This window comes from Chrysochloris asiatica, unplaced genomic scaffold, assembly GCF_000296735.1.
Source record: "Chrysochloris asiatica unplaced genomic scaffold, ChrAsi1.0 scaffold00001, whole genome shotgun sequence".
NCBI lineage: Eukaryota > Metazoa > Chordata > Mammalia > Afrosoricida > Chrysochloridae > Chrysochloris > Chrysochloris asiatica.
The window spans coordinates 11,177,335-11,192,620 of NW_006408519.1; the positions used below are offsets into that span (position 1 = coordinate 11,177,335).

The window sequence follows — 15,286 nt, forward strand, 5'->3', positions numbered from 1 at the left end:
TGAAGTTGTAAAAGACTTCTTTTTGCTTGTACCCACTATCAACACTCATGGAAGCAGCAGTCAAGAAATGTTGCATTAGGCAAATCTGCTGCACAAGACCTCTTTACAGTGTTCAAAAGCAAAGATGTCAGTTTGAGGATGAAAGTGTGTACGACCCAACCCATGGTATTTTCAATAACCTCATATGCATGTGAAAGTAAAACAATGAAAAAAGAAGCCCACAGAAGAATTGATGTATTTGAGTTATGGTGTAGGAGAATATTAAAAGTACCATGGACTACCAGAAGAACTAAACAGAAGAATGCTCCTTAGAAGCCAAGCTGGACAGCCTTGATCTCTCATCCTTCCGACATACTATCATGAGGCACCAATCTGTGGAGAAGGACATCATGCTTGGTTAACTGGAAGGAAGGTCAGAACTCAATGGGCTCAAGTGTAACAATGATAGTGAGGATGGAGCATGACCGGCTTCATTATGTTATGCATAAGGATCACTAACAGTTGGAATCGACTCAAGGGTACCCTACAATAATAGAGTTTCCGAGAACAGATGGTGGGTTTGAACTGATGACCTTGAAGTCACCAGTCCAATGCTTATCCTTCTGTGCCACACTAGGGCTTAACTCTCAAGTGCTACCATTATATTTCATATGTATACCTACCACTGCCTCTCTATTATTGTTTTAGAATGATCTATTTACACTTTTCTTCCAATAACACTTCTATATTACAGACTGTGTCTCATTCATCTTAATATCGTCAAACATGGACATTGACAGATGTTTCTTAATTTAATAAATTAGTTAATAAGCAAACACTCAATTGATTTGTTGTTGTTAAGTGCTGTCGAGTCGATTTCGACCCATAGCGACCCTGTATAGGGTTTCCAAAGAGCAGCTGGTGAGCTTGAACCGCCGAAATTGCAGTGCAAACGGCTTTGCATAATGAACTCTAAGTTGTTGTTGTTGTTGTTACATGCCGTCGAGTCGGTTCCGACCCATAGCGACCCTGTACAGGGTTTCCGAGGGTGAACTCTAAGTTAGGATTCTCAAATAGATACATTGACATGTATCACAGTGGGGAGGGGTTTGAAATAAAAGTGCAGGTTGGAGTCCTAGTGTGGCGATGTAGGATGAGCTGTGGGCTGCTCACACAAAGTCGGCGGTTCAAACCCACCAGCCGCTCCTTGGAAACCCTATACAATAGAGTCATCACTCGGAGTCGGATCCGACTCGATAGCACTTTAAAACAGCAACAATGGCCCCCTCTTCATTAACCAAAGTTCTCTACAACGTAAAGTCAAGGGCGTGGGTGAGACTATTCTAGCTAACTACAGATAAACAAAACAAGTAGAAGTGTGGGTACTAAGTTAACTTTCCCTCAATTGTTGCTGGAGACGTTCTCTGTTATGGGATCCTTCTAACAAGGACTAAGTGAAAAATGCTCTGAAATGGAAGGGATGGCGTTTCTTTTCTGACAAAAAGAGTTCTCAGTAGGAGGAAATAGGAGTTGGAGAAGTGTGGTTACTCAACACGAACGTAGAGGATGCTGCAGGAGGATGGCATGCCCTGAGCTTTCCCCGCAGCGAGGTCCGGGCCTGGGACCTAGACGCAGAGGAGCCCGAGCGACAGAGAGGGGGACAAACCCGGAGTCCGGCTACCCAATGGGGATGCAGGAAGGAGGCTCTCTTAGAGTTGCGGGATGGGTGCCCTTCTCCGGGGTCGGCCACCGAGTCCACCCCAAACCAGATGGGTCTTAAGGTCACAGTGGCACTGACTGCCCGGCCCAACTTCAAGGAAGGAAGAAAAAGCAAGCAAGGTCCCACAGATGGCAGCCGATAGGGGAAAGGAACGAAGTGCAAGGGGGCGCCGCTACTTCCCACCTGCGTCAAGCTCCAGCTGGTAACAGGGCAGTGGTTCGAGGGAGAGCTTGTAACCCTCGAAACGGGGATCCAACAGAGGCCTCTTCACCCGCAAAGAGCAATTAGCCGCCACTTCCATCGCCTGCCAAATCCGTAGCGTAAGAATTAATAAAGCTCTTGTTGAAAAGTCCGCGCTTCACTTGTCCCAAGAAGACAGGGGAACAGCGTGGTTCCCATCCCAGCAAACACTGCGGTGCAAAGTGATTTCTGGGAAATGTAGTGCCCAAGAGAAAATTGACCCTGTTGCATGCTGGTCTGTATAGTTTTTCAAGGACTTAACGCCTGCGCAACAAAAAACGTCTGGACTCCTATACCCAGAGGGCTGAGCGACTAGGAGGTGGCCCGCGCTGGTTAAATTATCACAGTATAGGCAGGGAGACTTAGACCCCGCCCCGGAAATGCGTGTTGTAGCTTTCTGTGTGCTTAGGTGCCCGAGCTACTGAGGGTCTAAGTCTGGGCAGCTGAAGAGTGTGGTAGGTAACGGTCGTCAGCGCAAGGGTCATTTCGTCGCTGGGAAGGGACGGCCCTCGCCCGCGGTGATGGTGGTGAGCTATGCCCGTGGTCCTCAGGGCCGGGACCCGGGCCCAGCCCAGGCTCCTTTCGATGTGCTGTCTTTCGTTAGCTTCCCCTACCCGCGCTCGCGGGCCTGTAGGGCTCTCCGGCAGGGCGTGCTACTAGAATTGGCCTGAAGCCAGTCCTCGCTTTGTTTTCTGGCTCCTCCCCTCCCGCCTCTCCCGCTGTCTCCGCCCTTTCCTTATTTTCCCAAAGAAAGTCCGAACTGGGAGGGCTTGGAGGAATCCCCTAGCGCCCTTGTTTTACCAGTGAGAAAACTGAGGCCTTTAAGAATTAAGTGACTTGTCCAAGGTCACTATCCGTATTTTTAAGGGCTAAGGTGAAATCAAGTTCAAAATTCTAACAATGATATTAATTAGACCTTAGTTTTGAAAACGTTAGATTTCTACAACAGAAAACATTTCCTAGTCCTTTCTTAATCTCTCCAAAACAAAATAAATCCAACTCTGAAAACTCATGGCCATCCTGAGTCACACAGGCAAAATGACTGACAAAAACAAAAGTAAGTGACAGGTTAAGTGGGAAACTTAGATTATTCCAAATTTTATTTTACCTAAACTTTCAACGTAGTGGTTACGAATCGGACTGAGAATCTTAAGGTCAGCAGTTCGAAACTACCAGCCGCTCCGCGGGAGAAAGATGAGGCTGTCTGCTCCCGTAAAGATTTACACCCTCGGAAACCCTGTACAGTGTCGCTATAGGTCGGAACCGACTCGACGGCACTTAACAACAAACTTTCAACGGAGAAAGCATCGGACCACAAGGTTGGTTTGAACTACAAGGTCGGTGGTTCAAACCCAGCAGCTGCGCCTTGGAAACCCTATATAGGGTCACTATGAGTCGGAACCGACTCTACGGCACATAAGAACATCATTTTGGTTATTGGTTGCCTGGGATTTTAATTTTAAAAGGGCATTTTCTAAGTTAGAAATCAGTTTGCGATTTTTTTTTTCCTCTTATCTCACCAAGAGACTTTGATAAAGAGCTTATTTATCTATCACCTACAACTAATGAAATTAAGTCTAAATCTGGATGAAACAAATTTGGACACAACTTTGTTGTTCTTCGGTGCCTTCAAGTTGGTTCTGACTCACAGAGACCCTTATGTAGGGTTTCGAAGGAGCATCTACTGGTGGATTTGAACTGTAGACATTGTGATTAGCCGTCCAGTACTTATCTTACAGCACCACACCTGGGCTCCACTGGATACACCCTGTTGCTGTTAAGTGCTGTCCAGCCAGTTCTGACTCATAGCTAGCTACCCTGTCTCCGGTTTTGGAAGAGTGACTGATAGGTTTGAACCACTGACCTTGTGGTTTGCAGTCCAGTGCTTGCCCTGCAGTACCTCACCAGGACTCCTGATACACCCTAGTGAAGAACTACACATTTTAGAGCCTTAACCTGCGCTTTTTTTTATGAATAGTGATTAATCTCTTAATGATATTTGAATTATATGGCTTCCAGTGTATAAATGATTATCTATACATTGTGTGTTGCATCCAAGATGACATTATTGTAAGTTGCAATCGAGTTGGTACAGATTCGTAGTGACATTATGCACACAGAGTGAAACATTGCCCAGTCCCATGCCAACCTCACAATCGTTGCTACATAGGAGCCCATAGCTGCTCCCACTGTGCCAATCCATTTATTGAGGGTCTTCCTCTTTTTCTCCAGCCCTCCATTATACCAAACATGATATCCTAACAATATGTCCGAAGTATGAGAGACAGTCTGGCCATTGTGGGGTCAAAGTGCCTAATTTCAAATCCTTTCTAAACTATTTTCTAACTCCGTGCCTCAGTTTCCTCATCTGTAAAATACAAATTGTTAGTTATATAAAGGTCATTCTGGGAATTGAGTTGTTTTGGTTTTTAATCAAAATGATTAATAAATTATTAGGTATATAACTGTTTAATAAATGTTATTATCATTGTCCAAAGACACATTAATACATGGTTGTTGTTGTTGTTGTTAAGTGCCATCGAGTCGGTTCCAACCCATAGCGACCCTGTATAGGGTTTCCAAGGAGTAGCTGGTGAGCTGGAACCACTGACCTTGCTGTTCAAACTACTTTGCAGAGGAAATTAGTATGACACTTCCGGGTGCAATAAATAACATTAAGAACAGTGATCTTGTTAATAGCTATTGTTATCACCCATTCAGTTAGTAGACAGAATGTTCAACGTATTAGGGTGCTTGCCTAGAGGATTTAGAAGAAAATGCTGTGTGTTTTGTATCTGAAAATAAATGTTGATGTTCAGGTTAGCAAGATGAACAAAGATGCGCAGATGAGAGCAGCAATTAACCAAAAGTTGATAGAAACTGGAGAAAGAGAACGGTAAGTAATAGATTCTGTTAATAATTGCATTTTACCATCTTAAATTATACTAGCTTAAGAATCCAAATATCAAGAAAGAAACTGATTTCAGCAGAATGAATAACAAATAAATGAAATCTCCAACTCTTCCATTCCTAACTTATGTAAAAGAGGATTTAGATCTGTTCAATACTGTAAGACTTGAAGGAGAGAGAAACCAAGAAATTAATCTCCCCAAAGAATACATAAAATAATGGAGAAGAGAACTACGTATTCAAATAGTCACAGTTGAAGACAGACTGTTACCTAAATTTTACCTTTGGTTACTAAGCTCTGTTAGCCACTAGTGTGCTAATCTTATTCTATGAAACACTTCTTTCTTCCATCATCTTTAGGTACCTCCTGCTCATCTCCCACATCTCAATTTACATAGCCCCTCTTCTAGGAATCTGTTACTCTACTGAAATCGCCTACTTTACTAGTTTGTATTATCTAGTGAAATATGTTCTTGAGATAAGAAACACTTTTGTATATCTAATCCTGTGTCTGACACATACTTGGCCAAGTAAATATTTGAAAAATAAACAGACTTGTAAGTACAAAGGAGAGACTAGGGAATCTAGAAAGGTTTTCTGGCAGCAGGATAATAGCATATATAATTAAATAGCTTTAAGGGACAGGAGGGAATCCCTCAACTTTACTTGGGAGTTCAGATATGAGACAGGATCTCACAATATAGTAAAAGAATTCAACTAGGACTTCTCTAGACCAGTGAAGAGAATGCATTCTAGGCAGGTGGAGCCGAATGTGCATAGTCATAAAGGCTGGGTAACAATATGATAGTAATTGCAGAATTGTGGGTAACTGCAAATAATAAGGCAAGAGGGTTGAGTGTGAAGGCCGTGTGGTTGGAACAGTGGGCCGAAGTAAGATCATAGAGGCTTTTTTATACCACGTAAAGGAGTGTGGATTTTGTATGATTCAGAATTCTTTTAATTGAAAGTGACAGAAACGAAATTCAGACTCTGGCAAAAACTGGCTTAAAAATGGAAATGTTTAAACTTATGTAACTGAAAAGTCTAGGGCTTGAAGATGCTTCCGGCACCACTGGATGTAGGCGCTCAAAAATTGTGGCAAGCATGTTTCTTTTCCTCTCTCAGCTCTGCTTCCTCTATGTTGACTTTATTCTCAAGCAAGCTCTACCCACAAAATGGCAGAGATGGCCAGCAGCAGTTCAAAATTTACATCCTACCTTCTTAGACTACCTTCTTCCCAGTAGTTTCAACAAAGGATTAGCCAGACTGCCACTCTACGTTAGGTAATTGACCAACTGTGGTCAGCCTTGCGTAGGTCATATTTACACAGATTACACAGAGCTGTGAAGTTCCAGTCCCCATCAAAGAAAGAGCTAGAAAATGGGTGGTGGCATTTTCAAAAACACTTGTTGCCAATTTTATCCTTGGGTGGTAGGAGTCTTTAAAAAATATTACATAAAAAAGTAACTAGATCATATGTACACCTTAAGAATCTCATTTTGGCAGTGTGATGAATAGACTTGAAGGAGTAGATGGCAGAAAAGGAAGATTATTTAGCTCAAAGCAAAAATAGATTGGAGAACTAAATAGGGAGGAAAAAGGATAAAAATTAGTAGCATTCCATATGAAGAATGAGAAAGATACAACAAGAAACAATGACTTGGGTGACTGAGACTTAAGATTGAGGATTTATAAGGATGACTTTGGTAAAAAGAAAGTATTGGCAAGTACTGTGTTTGTTGCATCCAGGATGCCATTAGTTGTAACAAACCACTATTTGCCACTAAGACAGAGAAAACACTGCCAGTAAATTCTTACAGGCATGCCAACTACTATAGAATTGTTAACATGTGGGGAGAAAACCATCATAGAGTCAATAAAACGTCAGAATTAATGTGTAATTTAGAAGGGCTTAATGGACTGGGATAAAGGGAGGAAAAGTCTGAAGTTAGATATGCACAAGAGATACATAATGGAGACATAGCTAAAGGGGTAAGAAATTGTGGTCAAAAAATGTGGTTTGGACTTTGAAGATTTCAAGATGTAACTCTCCCAAGCTCAACTAATACCCTTCAGAAGTTGTAGAAGATCCATGATTGTATTTTTCTGTTAGTGAAGGGAAGTAGAAAACTGGGTCAGAAGACCAGAGTAGAGCTTCTTGCGAATTATTGTAGCCTAACTAATTCATCTAATTTTACTGATAGGAAAATTAGGTCCAGAGTTTAAAAGACTTTCCTAAGTCAAAGAATTCTTTTGTGGTAGAACCAAGTTAAAGTTTTGTGACTGGAATGCAGAGGATTTTTAGTTAACAGTTGAAACCTTTGCTTCAGACATCATTATCTAAGATGTACATTATTGCAGTCTAATTTGAAAACACTTCTTTTCAACAGCCTCAAAGAATTGCTGAGAGCTAAATTAATTGAATGTGGCTGGAAGGATCAGTTGAAAGCACACTGTAAAGGTAATCAATTCAGAAGTTAAACTAATTCCATGTCTCTAAACTGGGTTGGTTTGGTGTTTACTGGGGGTTGTAGGGAAGGGGTGTGTTAAGGCCTATCGAGTACGCAAACGGAAAGTAAGCAAACAGGTAATTGAATTATATATTCCTTTCCTCTCTGATACATACATCTAATTCCTAATTATTAGTTATTTCCTTAGTATTTTCTTAACATTAATGAAGTAAGAGTGCTTGCTTATTGTTTTCCATCAAAACATAGAATCCCATATTTTTCCATGTTCCTACTCAAAGTGAAACATTCATATTTTAAATATATTTTAACTTGATAACAGTTGAGGACTTTATAGTTGGCAGACTTAGAGAATTTATATTCTTGTTTTCAGCAGTGTTTTGAAAAATTCAGAGAAACTCTTAGAGAATAACAATTTTTTAATGTAGAATAGAAATTTTGTTAAATGGCTTGGCATTTGTGTTCCCTCGTGATAACTTACTTTCTGGCTCAACTTTTGGCATAGTAGAATTCTGGATATTTTAATGGATTTCCATTGTATTGTAATAGATTCAACAAAATGATAATGAAGGTGGTGTGTAGTATTGACTCTAAGAAGGCAGTGTGGTAAATTAGTAAAGGCAAGGAGTTTGAAGCCAGACTGACCTTCACTTGTAAAGGACTAGAGCTGAATTTCAACTCCTGTTTGGATAAGTTATTTAATCTTTAACCCTGTTTCCTCACTTCTTTCCTGCTGAAGTGGGAAAAATACCTTTTCTACTAGATTGTTGTGAAGAAGGAATTATGTAAAGCACCCGACATATAAGAGGCATACAGTCAATGATATTTTCCTTTCCTGTTATAGTCTTTTGGCCTAGCCTAGAGAAAAGAACAAAACTGCCATTTTAGTTTTTGGTTGTAAAATTATGGTATAATCAGAAAATGGCTTTTTGTCCTTTATTACATTTAAGACCTAGTAAGATTATAGTGAAATAAGATATGCCCTGTTAAAGCATTTCCAAATGTTATTGAATATTAGATGATTATTTGTTAAGTTGCCCATTATTTCGCTAAGAAATTAAGAGAGGTTTTTTTCAACCTGGATATTATGAAATGTACTTATAAAATGGAACAAAAATAACTTCACTAGAAAAGAATAGAAGAGCATCCACTTAATTATGCTGTAAAAACATGATCTTAACCCTTCCTCTATGAAAATCTTTCTTACAGATAATGATTTTAAATGATATGATTTGTTTTTTGCTTTTGCATAAGAGGTAATTAAAGAAAAAGGACTAGAACACGTTACTGTTGATGACTTGGTGGCTGAAATCACTCCAAAAGGCAGAGGTACGGAATGTAAATTGTGTTAAGGTAACCATGGGCTAAAGATATTATTATTATTATTATTATTATTATTACTTGTTCTGATTTCCTTTCTTTTTGTAAAGAAGAGCACCCTTTTCAAAATTACTTGGAAACTTGCATTTCCTCATGTGAGAAGAGCTATATTGCCTACCTACTTACCTATTATATATAATATGTTTCTGTAATATAAATTTACACAAATACAAGTTGATAATTGTTAGGATGAGATTTCGTAGAGGCAAATGTTATGTGAAGCGAAGGGAGCACAGTGACTCCATTCAATAAGCACTGGGCCGAGAACCACTAGCTAGGCCCTTGGTTCAAACCCACCAGCCCCTGTGTGGATGAGAAATGAACCTTTCTGCTCCATGGAAGGATTTTAAGGAGTCTTGGTGTGGCACTATAGGATAAGTGCAGAACCTGCTAGGTCGTTTTGAACTACTAGGTATATGGTTCAAACTCAACATCTGCTCTTTGGAAACCCTATACTGGAGTCGCTATGAGTCGAAACCACCTAGGCAGCACTTAACAACAACAGGATTTATTAACTTTTTCAGATATGACAACTCCAAACCGCTTGAATATTTAATAGTTTAATGTTTTATTCTGGGTCTTTCCTCTGTCTTTTTGAATGTCTAATTAAGAATCTGGTAGCATTATTGTTGTTAAGTGCTGTTGAGTCTGTTCCAACCCATAACAACCCTGTATAGGATTTCTGAGGAGCAGCTGGTAAGCTTGCACCACCAACCTTGTGCTTCAAACCGACTTTTCAATCCAGTGCATTAACCCACAGCACCAATTTTGAGGAACTTCTTTTATGTAATAAATTGGTTAGCCCTTAAAAAGTTGTTTTCTCACACAGAAATGGTTTAAAAGAATTTGGTTCAATTAAATTTGAAAATTACTGCTCTCTCTGGTAGCATAGTGACTACAAGTCGGGCTACTAACCTCAGAGTCTGCAGTTCGAAACTACCAGCGGTTCCATGAGAGAAAGATGAGGCTTTCTGCTCCCATAGAGATTTATAGCCTCGAAAACCCTGTACAGGGTCGCTAGGAGTTGGAACCAACTCCACAGCACACCAGCACCACGATTGTCAAACAGTTGTGTTACCCTGAACTGCTGCATGCTGGGAAAAAGCTCCAGAATCCCAAGGTCTTTTTCAACCTTCTCTTTGTTGTTGTTAAGTGCCATTGAGTCAATTCTGACCCATAGCGACCCTGTATAGGATTTCCAAGGAGCAGCTGATGAGCTTGAACTGCTGACCTTGCAGTTTAGACAACTTTGCAATCTGACTCATTAGCTCACAGCGCCACACCAGGACTCCTAATCATCTCTTTGTTGTTGTCAAGTACCGTCAAGTCAGTTCCCGCCATCTCTTTAGACCTGGGTTATTTATTATAACTGAAAGCATGACTTCAGTTATATTTCAGGGAAGACAACTTAGTATTTCTTATTCTCTACATGAATATATGTTATTGTAAATGCAGACTAAGCAGTTGCGATTCATAGCTACCCTGTATAGGGTTTGTCATGAGCAGCTGGTGAGCTTTGAACCATTAGCCTTGCAGTTCGATCCAACTTTGCAGTCCAGCACATTAACCCACAATGCTATATATTTATAAATATCTCTTACTTTCTTTTTCTAGTTTTCTTGTATAATTCTACTTAACCTGGTAATATTATTTGGGAACTGGTTATTCAGGTTAGGAATTGTTATTTGCATCTCCGTCAACACTTATATCTTCATTATTTTCGTCTCATAATTCCCCTGCTAGAGAATGGGCTGCCTTGGTTATTTAGTGCTTTTATGACAAAAATAAGAGTGGGTAGCTTTAACAAATTTATTTTCCTACCATTCAGTAGGCTCTGTTGTTAATGCCATTGAGGCTGTTCTTATAGTGAGGCGTGACTGGTAGAAGTCTGAATTCAAAGCACTGGCTGTAGTGGGCCTTTTATCTCTTCTCAGGTTTTGTTCCTTGCCTTTTTGTTTTGCTTGTGCTTAAGAAGTAACTGGTGATCTTCATGTGGCATACTTTCTGTCTTTCCACACCTCTGCTTGCTTCTCTCTTTGCTTAATCTGCTCTTTTATACCTCAAAAAAAGGTTTAACATAAGCCAACACAGTACACTTAATAATGCATCATTAACAACAAAGAAAGCCCATTGTCAGATGGAATTATAATCAGTGTAAATAAAGATCAGAATTTACAACACTTTTTTTTTTTGGGTGGGGACCACAGTTCAATGTATAATATGGGCAAATGGACAGAAAAGTAAAAATAAATATGTCCCTTTGTGGGTTTAGTCTTTATTGTCACGAGTAGACGTACTTACTTTTTAATTAACAGAGAGTAAAATTGACTTTTTTTTTTTTTTTTTTTTTTTTAGTGGACAGTTCTATGAATTTTAACACCTGTATAGATTCATGTAGTTACCACTACAATCAAGGTACAGAAGAGTTCCATCTCTCTCAAAAAAAAAAAAAAAAAAAAACCTACAACTTCCTCTAAGAAATCTCTTTATAATCACATTCTGCCCCTAACTCCAAGGCAACTGATCTTTTCTCCTTCACATTCGTTTTGAGTAAAAGTAAAACTTTAATATACGTAGATTTCCAGAGGGCTTGAATCAGTTCTGATTTCCTCATTTCTAGGCAGGCCTGAACTAAACATTTACAAAGTAAGGTGTACTTTTGATTTGTGTACTTATTTGTGTAATTCTTTATAGAAATGTTGAAATGTATCTGAAATGTAGCATTTCCCCAGCTGTATTAGCAAATACATTAGAATTTTAGTTAATTCTCTATTTTATGTTTTAGTAGCCAGAAAAGGAGAAAACAATAGTATAGATCTGTTAGTATAGATGTATTCATTAACTTTCAGTATGAAGATTTAAAATTACAAGTGTATTTTAGAGGATTTTTTAAATTTACATTTTTCATTTACTATTCTGAATAGATAATACAGTCACATGGTTCGTGGCTAAAATTTCAAAAAGTAAAAATATAACAAATATAAGTACTGTTCCAGCGTGTCAATCTTTGCCAGTCACAGAATATTTTCATTTGTTATTTCAAAATTACCAGATCGCCTTCTAAAAACTTAACACAAGTTTACACTCCCACGAGCTAATCTGAGAATGCATGTTTTCCCTTAGTCTCACCAATAGCAAAATAGCAAACCCTTTGGATTTTTGCCAAGTGATTAGTAAAGCATGCTATGTCCAGGTGGATAAAATTTTCATTTATCTTCTGAGGTTAATAATCTCTTGTTTTTGAGAACTGTATTTTTCTTCTTTTCTATCAATAGTCATCTTCTCCTTTGATCAGTTTTCTATTGACCTACTGGGGTGTTTTGTTTTTTTTTTAACAATCTGAAAAAACTGTATAGTAGAGAGATGTGCTCTTTCTATAAGAGCTTTTCTCCAGTTTCTGTCTTTTGACTTTATTTTCACCAAAGTTAAATTCTGTTTGGATCAAGTTTAATAGTCTGTTAACAAAGTCCTTCTTCACTTAGTTTAATGAATTTTTCCATGCTTCTCATCAAAGTGCAGTGTGTTTAGGTATTGTATGGTTTATTAAAAGTATATTTTTTTCCAGATATCTTTGACTATTTTTTAATTAAAGAATGAGAGTTATTTATGAAATTCTTTCATTGATATCCTGAATGAAATTTCGTATCTCAAATTGACATATATTTGGAATCTTCTTACTCTTCTATTTTTATTGTTTATATTTCAGCCCTGGTACCTGACAGTGTAAAGAAGGAGCTCCTACAAAGAATAAGAACATTCCTTGCTCAGCATGCCAGCCTTTAAGATTGCATTAGATCATGTTGTTCTGTGGTTTTATTTCTGAAAGTGAAACTTGCCATAAATTAGAAATCAGTTTCCCAAAATAAAATCCTTTTTTGTATGATGGTATACAGTTTTCAGTAATGATGTATACATTGTATTGATTTTTTTTTCCTTAAATGTGTTATTTTAATAAATATCTCATGAATGAATTTGAAGTTGCCTGGATTTTGGGATAAGCAGAATTTTGTCTTTTATTCCTAATTCACCATATTTGTTGACAAAAAAAATGAACAATTAATAGTGCTTATGTATGTATTTAGTATGTAGTTTGTGTGAGTCTGTGTTAACAACCAAAGAGAATGTAGAAATAAGCAGCCTTCCTGATTGGCTATGGTTTATTCCTCCTTTGAATTCCCATAATTTGTAAGTTTTTAATGCCCCATCTTGTACTATATTCTTATTGTTACGAATTTTGAGGGTTAAAACTTGAGTCTTACTCATCTTTATGTGCCTTCCACTGTACCTCGAACAATGTACCATCTAGTGGAAGAGCGAACATTTTTGCACATTGACTCCACACCACGCTCCTCCCACGTATTCTACTCTGAAATGAACTTTGCAAGCAGAACCTTTCAGTTGCATCCCCACATAACTATGGTCAAGAAAGGACTTAATGGGAAATAATCTCCACCCATTAGCATTACTCTGACATCAAGATTGTCAAATCCAGTGGACTCCTATTCTTACGTGACCTCTGCTGGGAAATGTGAATGTGACCATCCTGACATTTGGAACTTTCTTCCCACTCTTTGCATTATTTCTTCCTACCGCTAGAAGTCCATTCTGTGTCTTGTGATGTACCTTTTCTGTGTTGGACTTAAATGGTGTTTCTAGGGATCCCTCTTGGGCTCTCCACCTGACTAACTGGATGTACTTTTCCTGGGTAAATTACAGGAGACTTGGGTCAGATCATGGCATCAAATAACCAACAGATTGACAAAAGCTAAACTACATCTTCAGCCTAGCATCCAGACCCATATATGCAATTGCTGTGGTCTGCTTCCTTGGATGGCCCCATAGCACTGTAAACTGAACGTTCCTAAAATAGTGAGGGATTGTTTTAACATCTAACATCTACCTTTGCTGTATTGTTTTTCTGAATGTACTTCATAGACATGCTGAGGAACTTGTTAAAATGCTAATTCTGAAGGTAAGTAAGAATGCACAGTAGTCTACATTTCTGACAAGCTTCTGGTTGATGTCTTTACTACTGGTTGAGGATCATTTTGAATATAACTGCTATAAATCAATTCCCACTCCGTGCCTTAATTGCCTTTGTTCAAGTCCAGATTATTGTAGCCCCATCCTTCTATTATCCATTCCATACTACTGCTTAAATGGTTTATTCAAATTGAGTTATTTTACCATATTTCTCACATTCACACACCTACACGAATAATGCGCACATGCGTGTAACAGCACATGCAAACTAGCATGCAAGTGGGTTGCAGTTTGCAAAAACTATAATTTGTAACTTGACTAAAAATTCATTATTCCCAACTTGAAGTTTCTCAGTAACACAAGTTCACATGATAAAACTCAATGTAAAACCTACACAGAGGACCCTTCATAGTCTGATGTTTATTTCTCTAGTTACTTTGTTGTTAAGTGCAGTAAATCTGTTCTGACCCATATATACCTGTAAAGGGTTTCCGAGGAGCATCTGGTGAGCTTGAACCACCTACTTTGGAGTTCACACTGCTTTGCAGTCTGGCTCATTAACCCACAGTGCTGCACCAGGACTCCTCGTTAGTTTAAAGGGCCCCAAATGGTTTCATCCCTACATAACTTTGAAAATAACAATTTAGCTCTTCACTCCCATTGGTCTAATTCCTATTTAACCCTTCAAACTTCAGCTCAAATTGCTGAAACAGTCTACAATTGATTAAAATTCCGCTCTTCCCATTTTTATTAAAAAGCACCTGTACCTAATTTCCCTTAGCGTGGTGGTCCACAAGCTTCCATACATCTAGAGGGGAGAAGGATGACTTCCTTGACTTTATTCCTAGTAGTGGTCATTGCCATGGAGTCGGTTCCGACTCAGAGTGACCCTGCACAGGGTTTCCGAGGCTGTAAATATTTACAGGAGCAGAAAGTCTCATTTTCTCCCACGGAACAGCTGGTAGTTTCGAACTGCTGACCCTGAGGTTCGCAGCCTGATTTGTAACCACTACCTAGTAGTCCATCTAATTTCCAAGTATTCTCTGAGAAATGCTTTATTTGTGCATGAATGGGTAAGGGTATACGTGAGTGCACAATTTTATGGAAGCACCAAGGGAAAAAAAAATGCCTAAAATTTTATATACTTCAGCAAATTTACATTAATTATATACTTCTAGCTGCAAAAATACTAATTTTATCTTTCTGCTGAATTAAAATTCCAAAGGTAGTGTTTGAACCTGGAATTGCTAATTGTCTAAAGTTTTGAACCTGAAATAGACACATCATAAAACCTACCCCCAAAAGTTTCATGCTTTCACTTCACCTGTTAAGAAGCAACAATAGTTACTAAAAAAATTCTTAGGTGAAAAAATTTTAGAAATGACTAGCTCATTAGTGTGTACAGCAGGAAACTAAAAATCACTTGTAGACATTTTAATGCCTTAAGAGAAAAAGTGAGTCAAGTTATTTATGAAATATTTTTAAATGCAACAAAGTTAAGTGTCATCAAGCTGGTTTTAACTTACAGGGATCCTATATAAGACTTCCAATGAGTGGCTAGTGGGTTTGAACTGCCAACCTTGTGGTTAGCAGTCTAGTGCTTATC

General features: G+C 38.6%; 2 protein-coding genes across 2 annotated transcripts in view; one reads left to right on the plus strand and one right to left on the minus strand.

Moving 5' to 3' along the window:
• NUDCD1 (NudC domain containing 1) overlaps nt 1–2,229 on the minus strand; it is a 69,141-nt gene extending 66,912 nt beyond the window's left edge. The window contains exon 1 of the mRNA XM_006830645.1: nt 1,883–2,229. Coding sequence (XP_006830708.1) covers nt 1,883–2,000 — 118 coding nt within the window. The 5' untranslated portion in view covers nt 2,001–2,229. The remainder of the gene's footprint in view (nt 1–1,882) is intronic.
• A 90-nt stretch (nt 2,230–2,319) lies between these two features.
• ENY2 (enhancer of yellow 2 homolog (Drosophila)) lies at nt 2,320–12,684 on the plus strand. The gene is made up of 5 exons (XM_006830646.1): nt 2,320–2,466; nt 4,759–4,835; nt 7,240–7,310; nt 8,572–8,646; nt 12,404–12,684. Exons 1-5 carry the CDS (start codon nt 2,461–2,463, stop codon nt 12,478–12,480), a joined length of 306 nt encoding a protein of 101 aa, XP_006830709.1. The 5' UTR covers nt 2,320–2,460; the 3' UTR covers nt 12,481–12,684.
• The last annotated feature ends 2,602 nt before the right edge of the window (nt 12,685–15,286 follow it).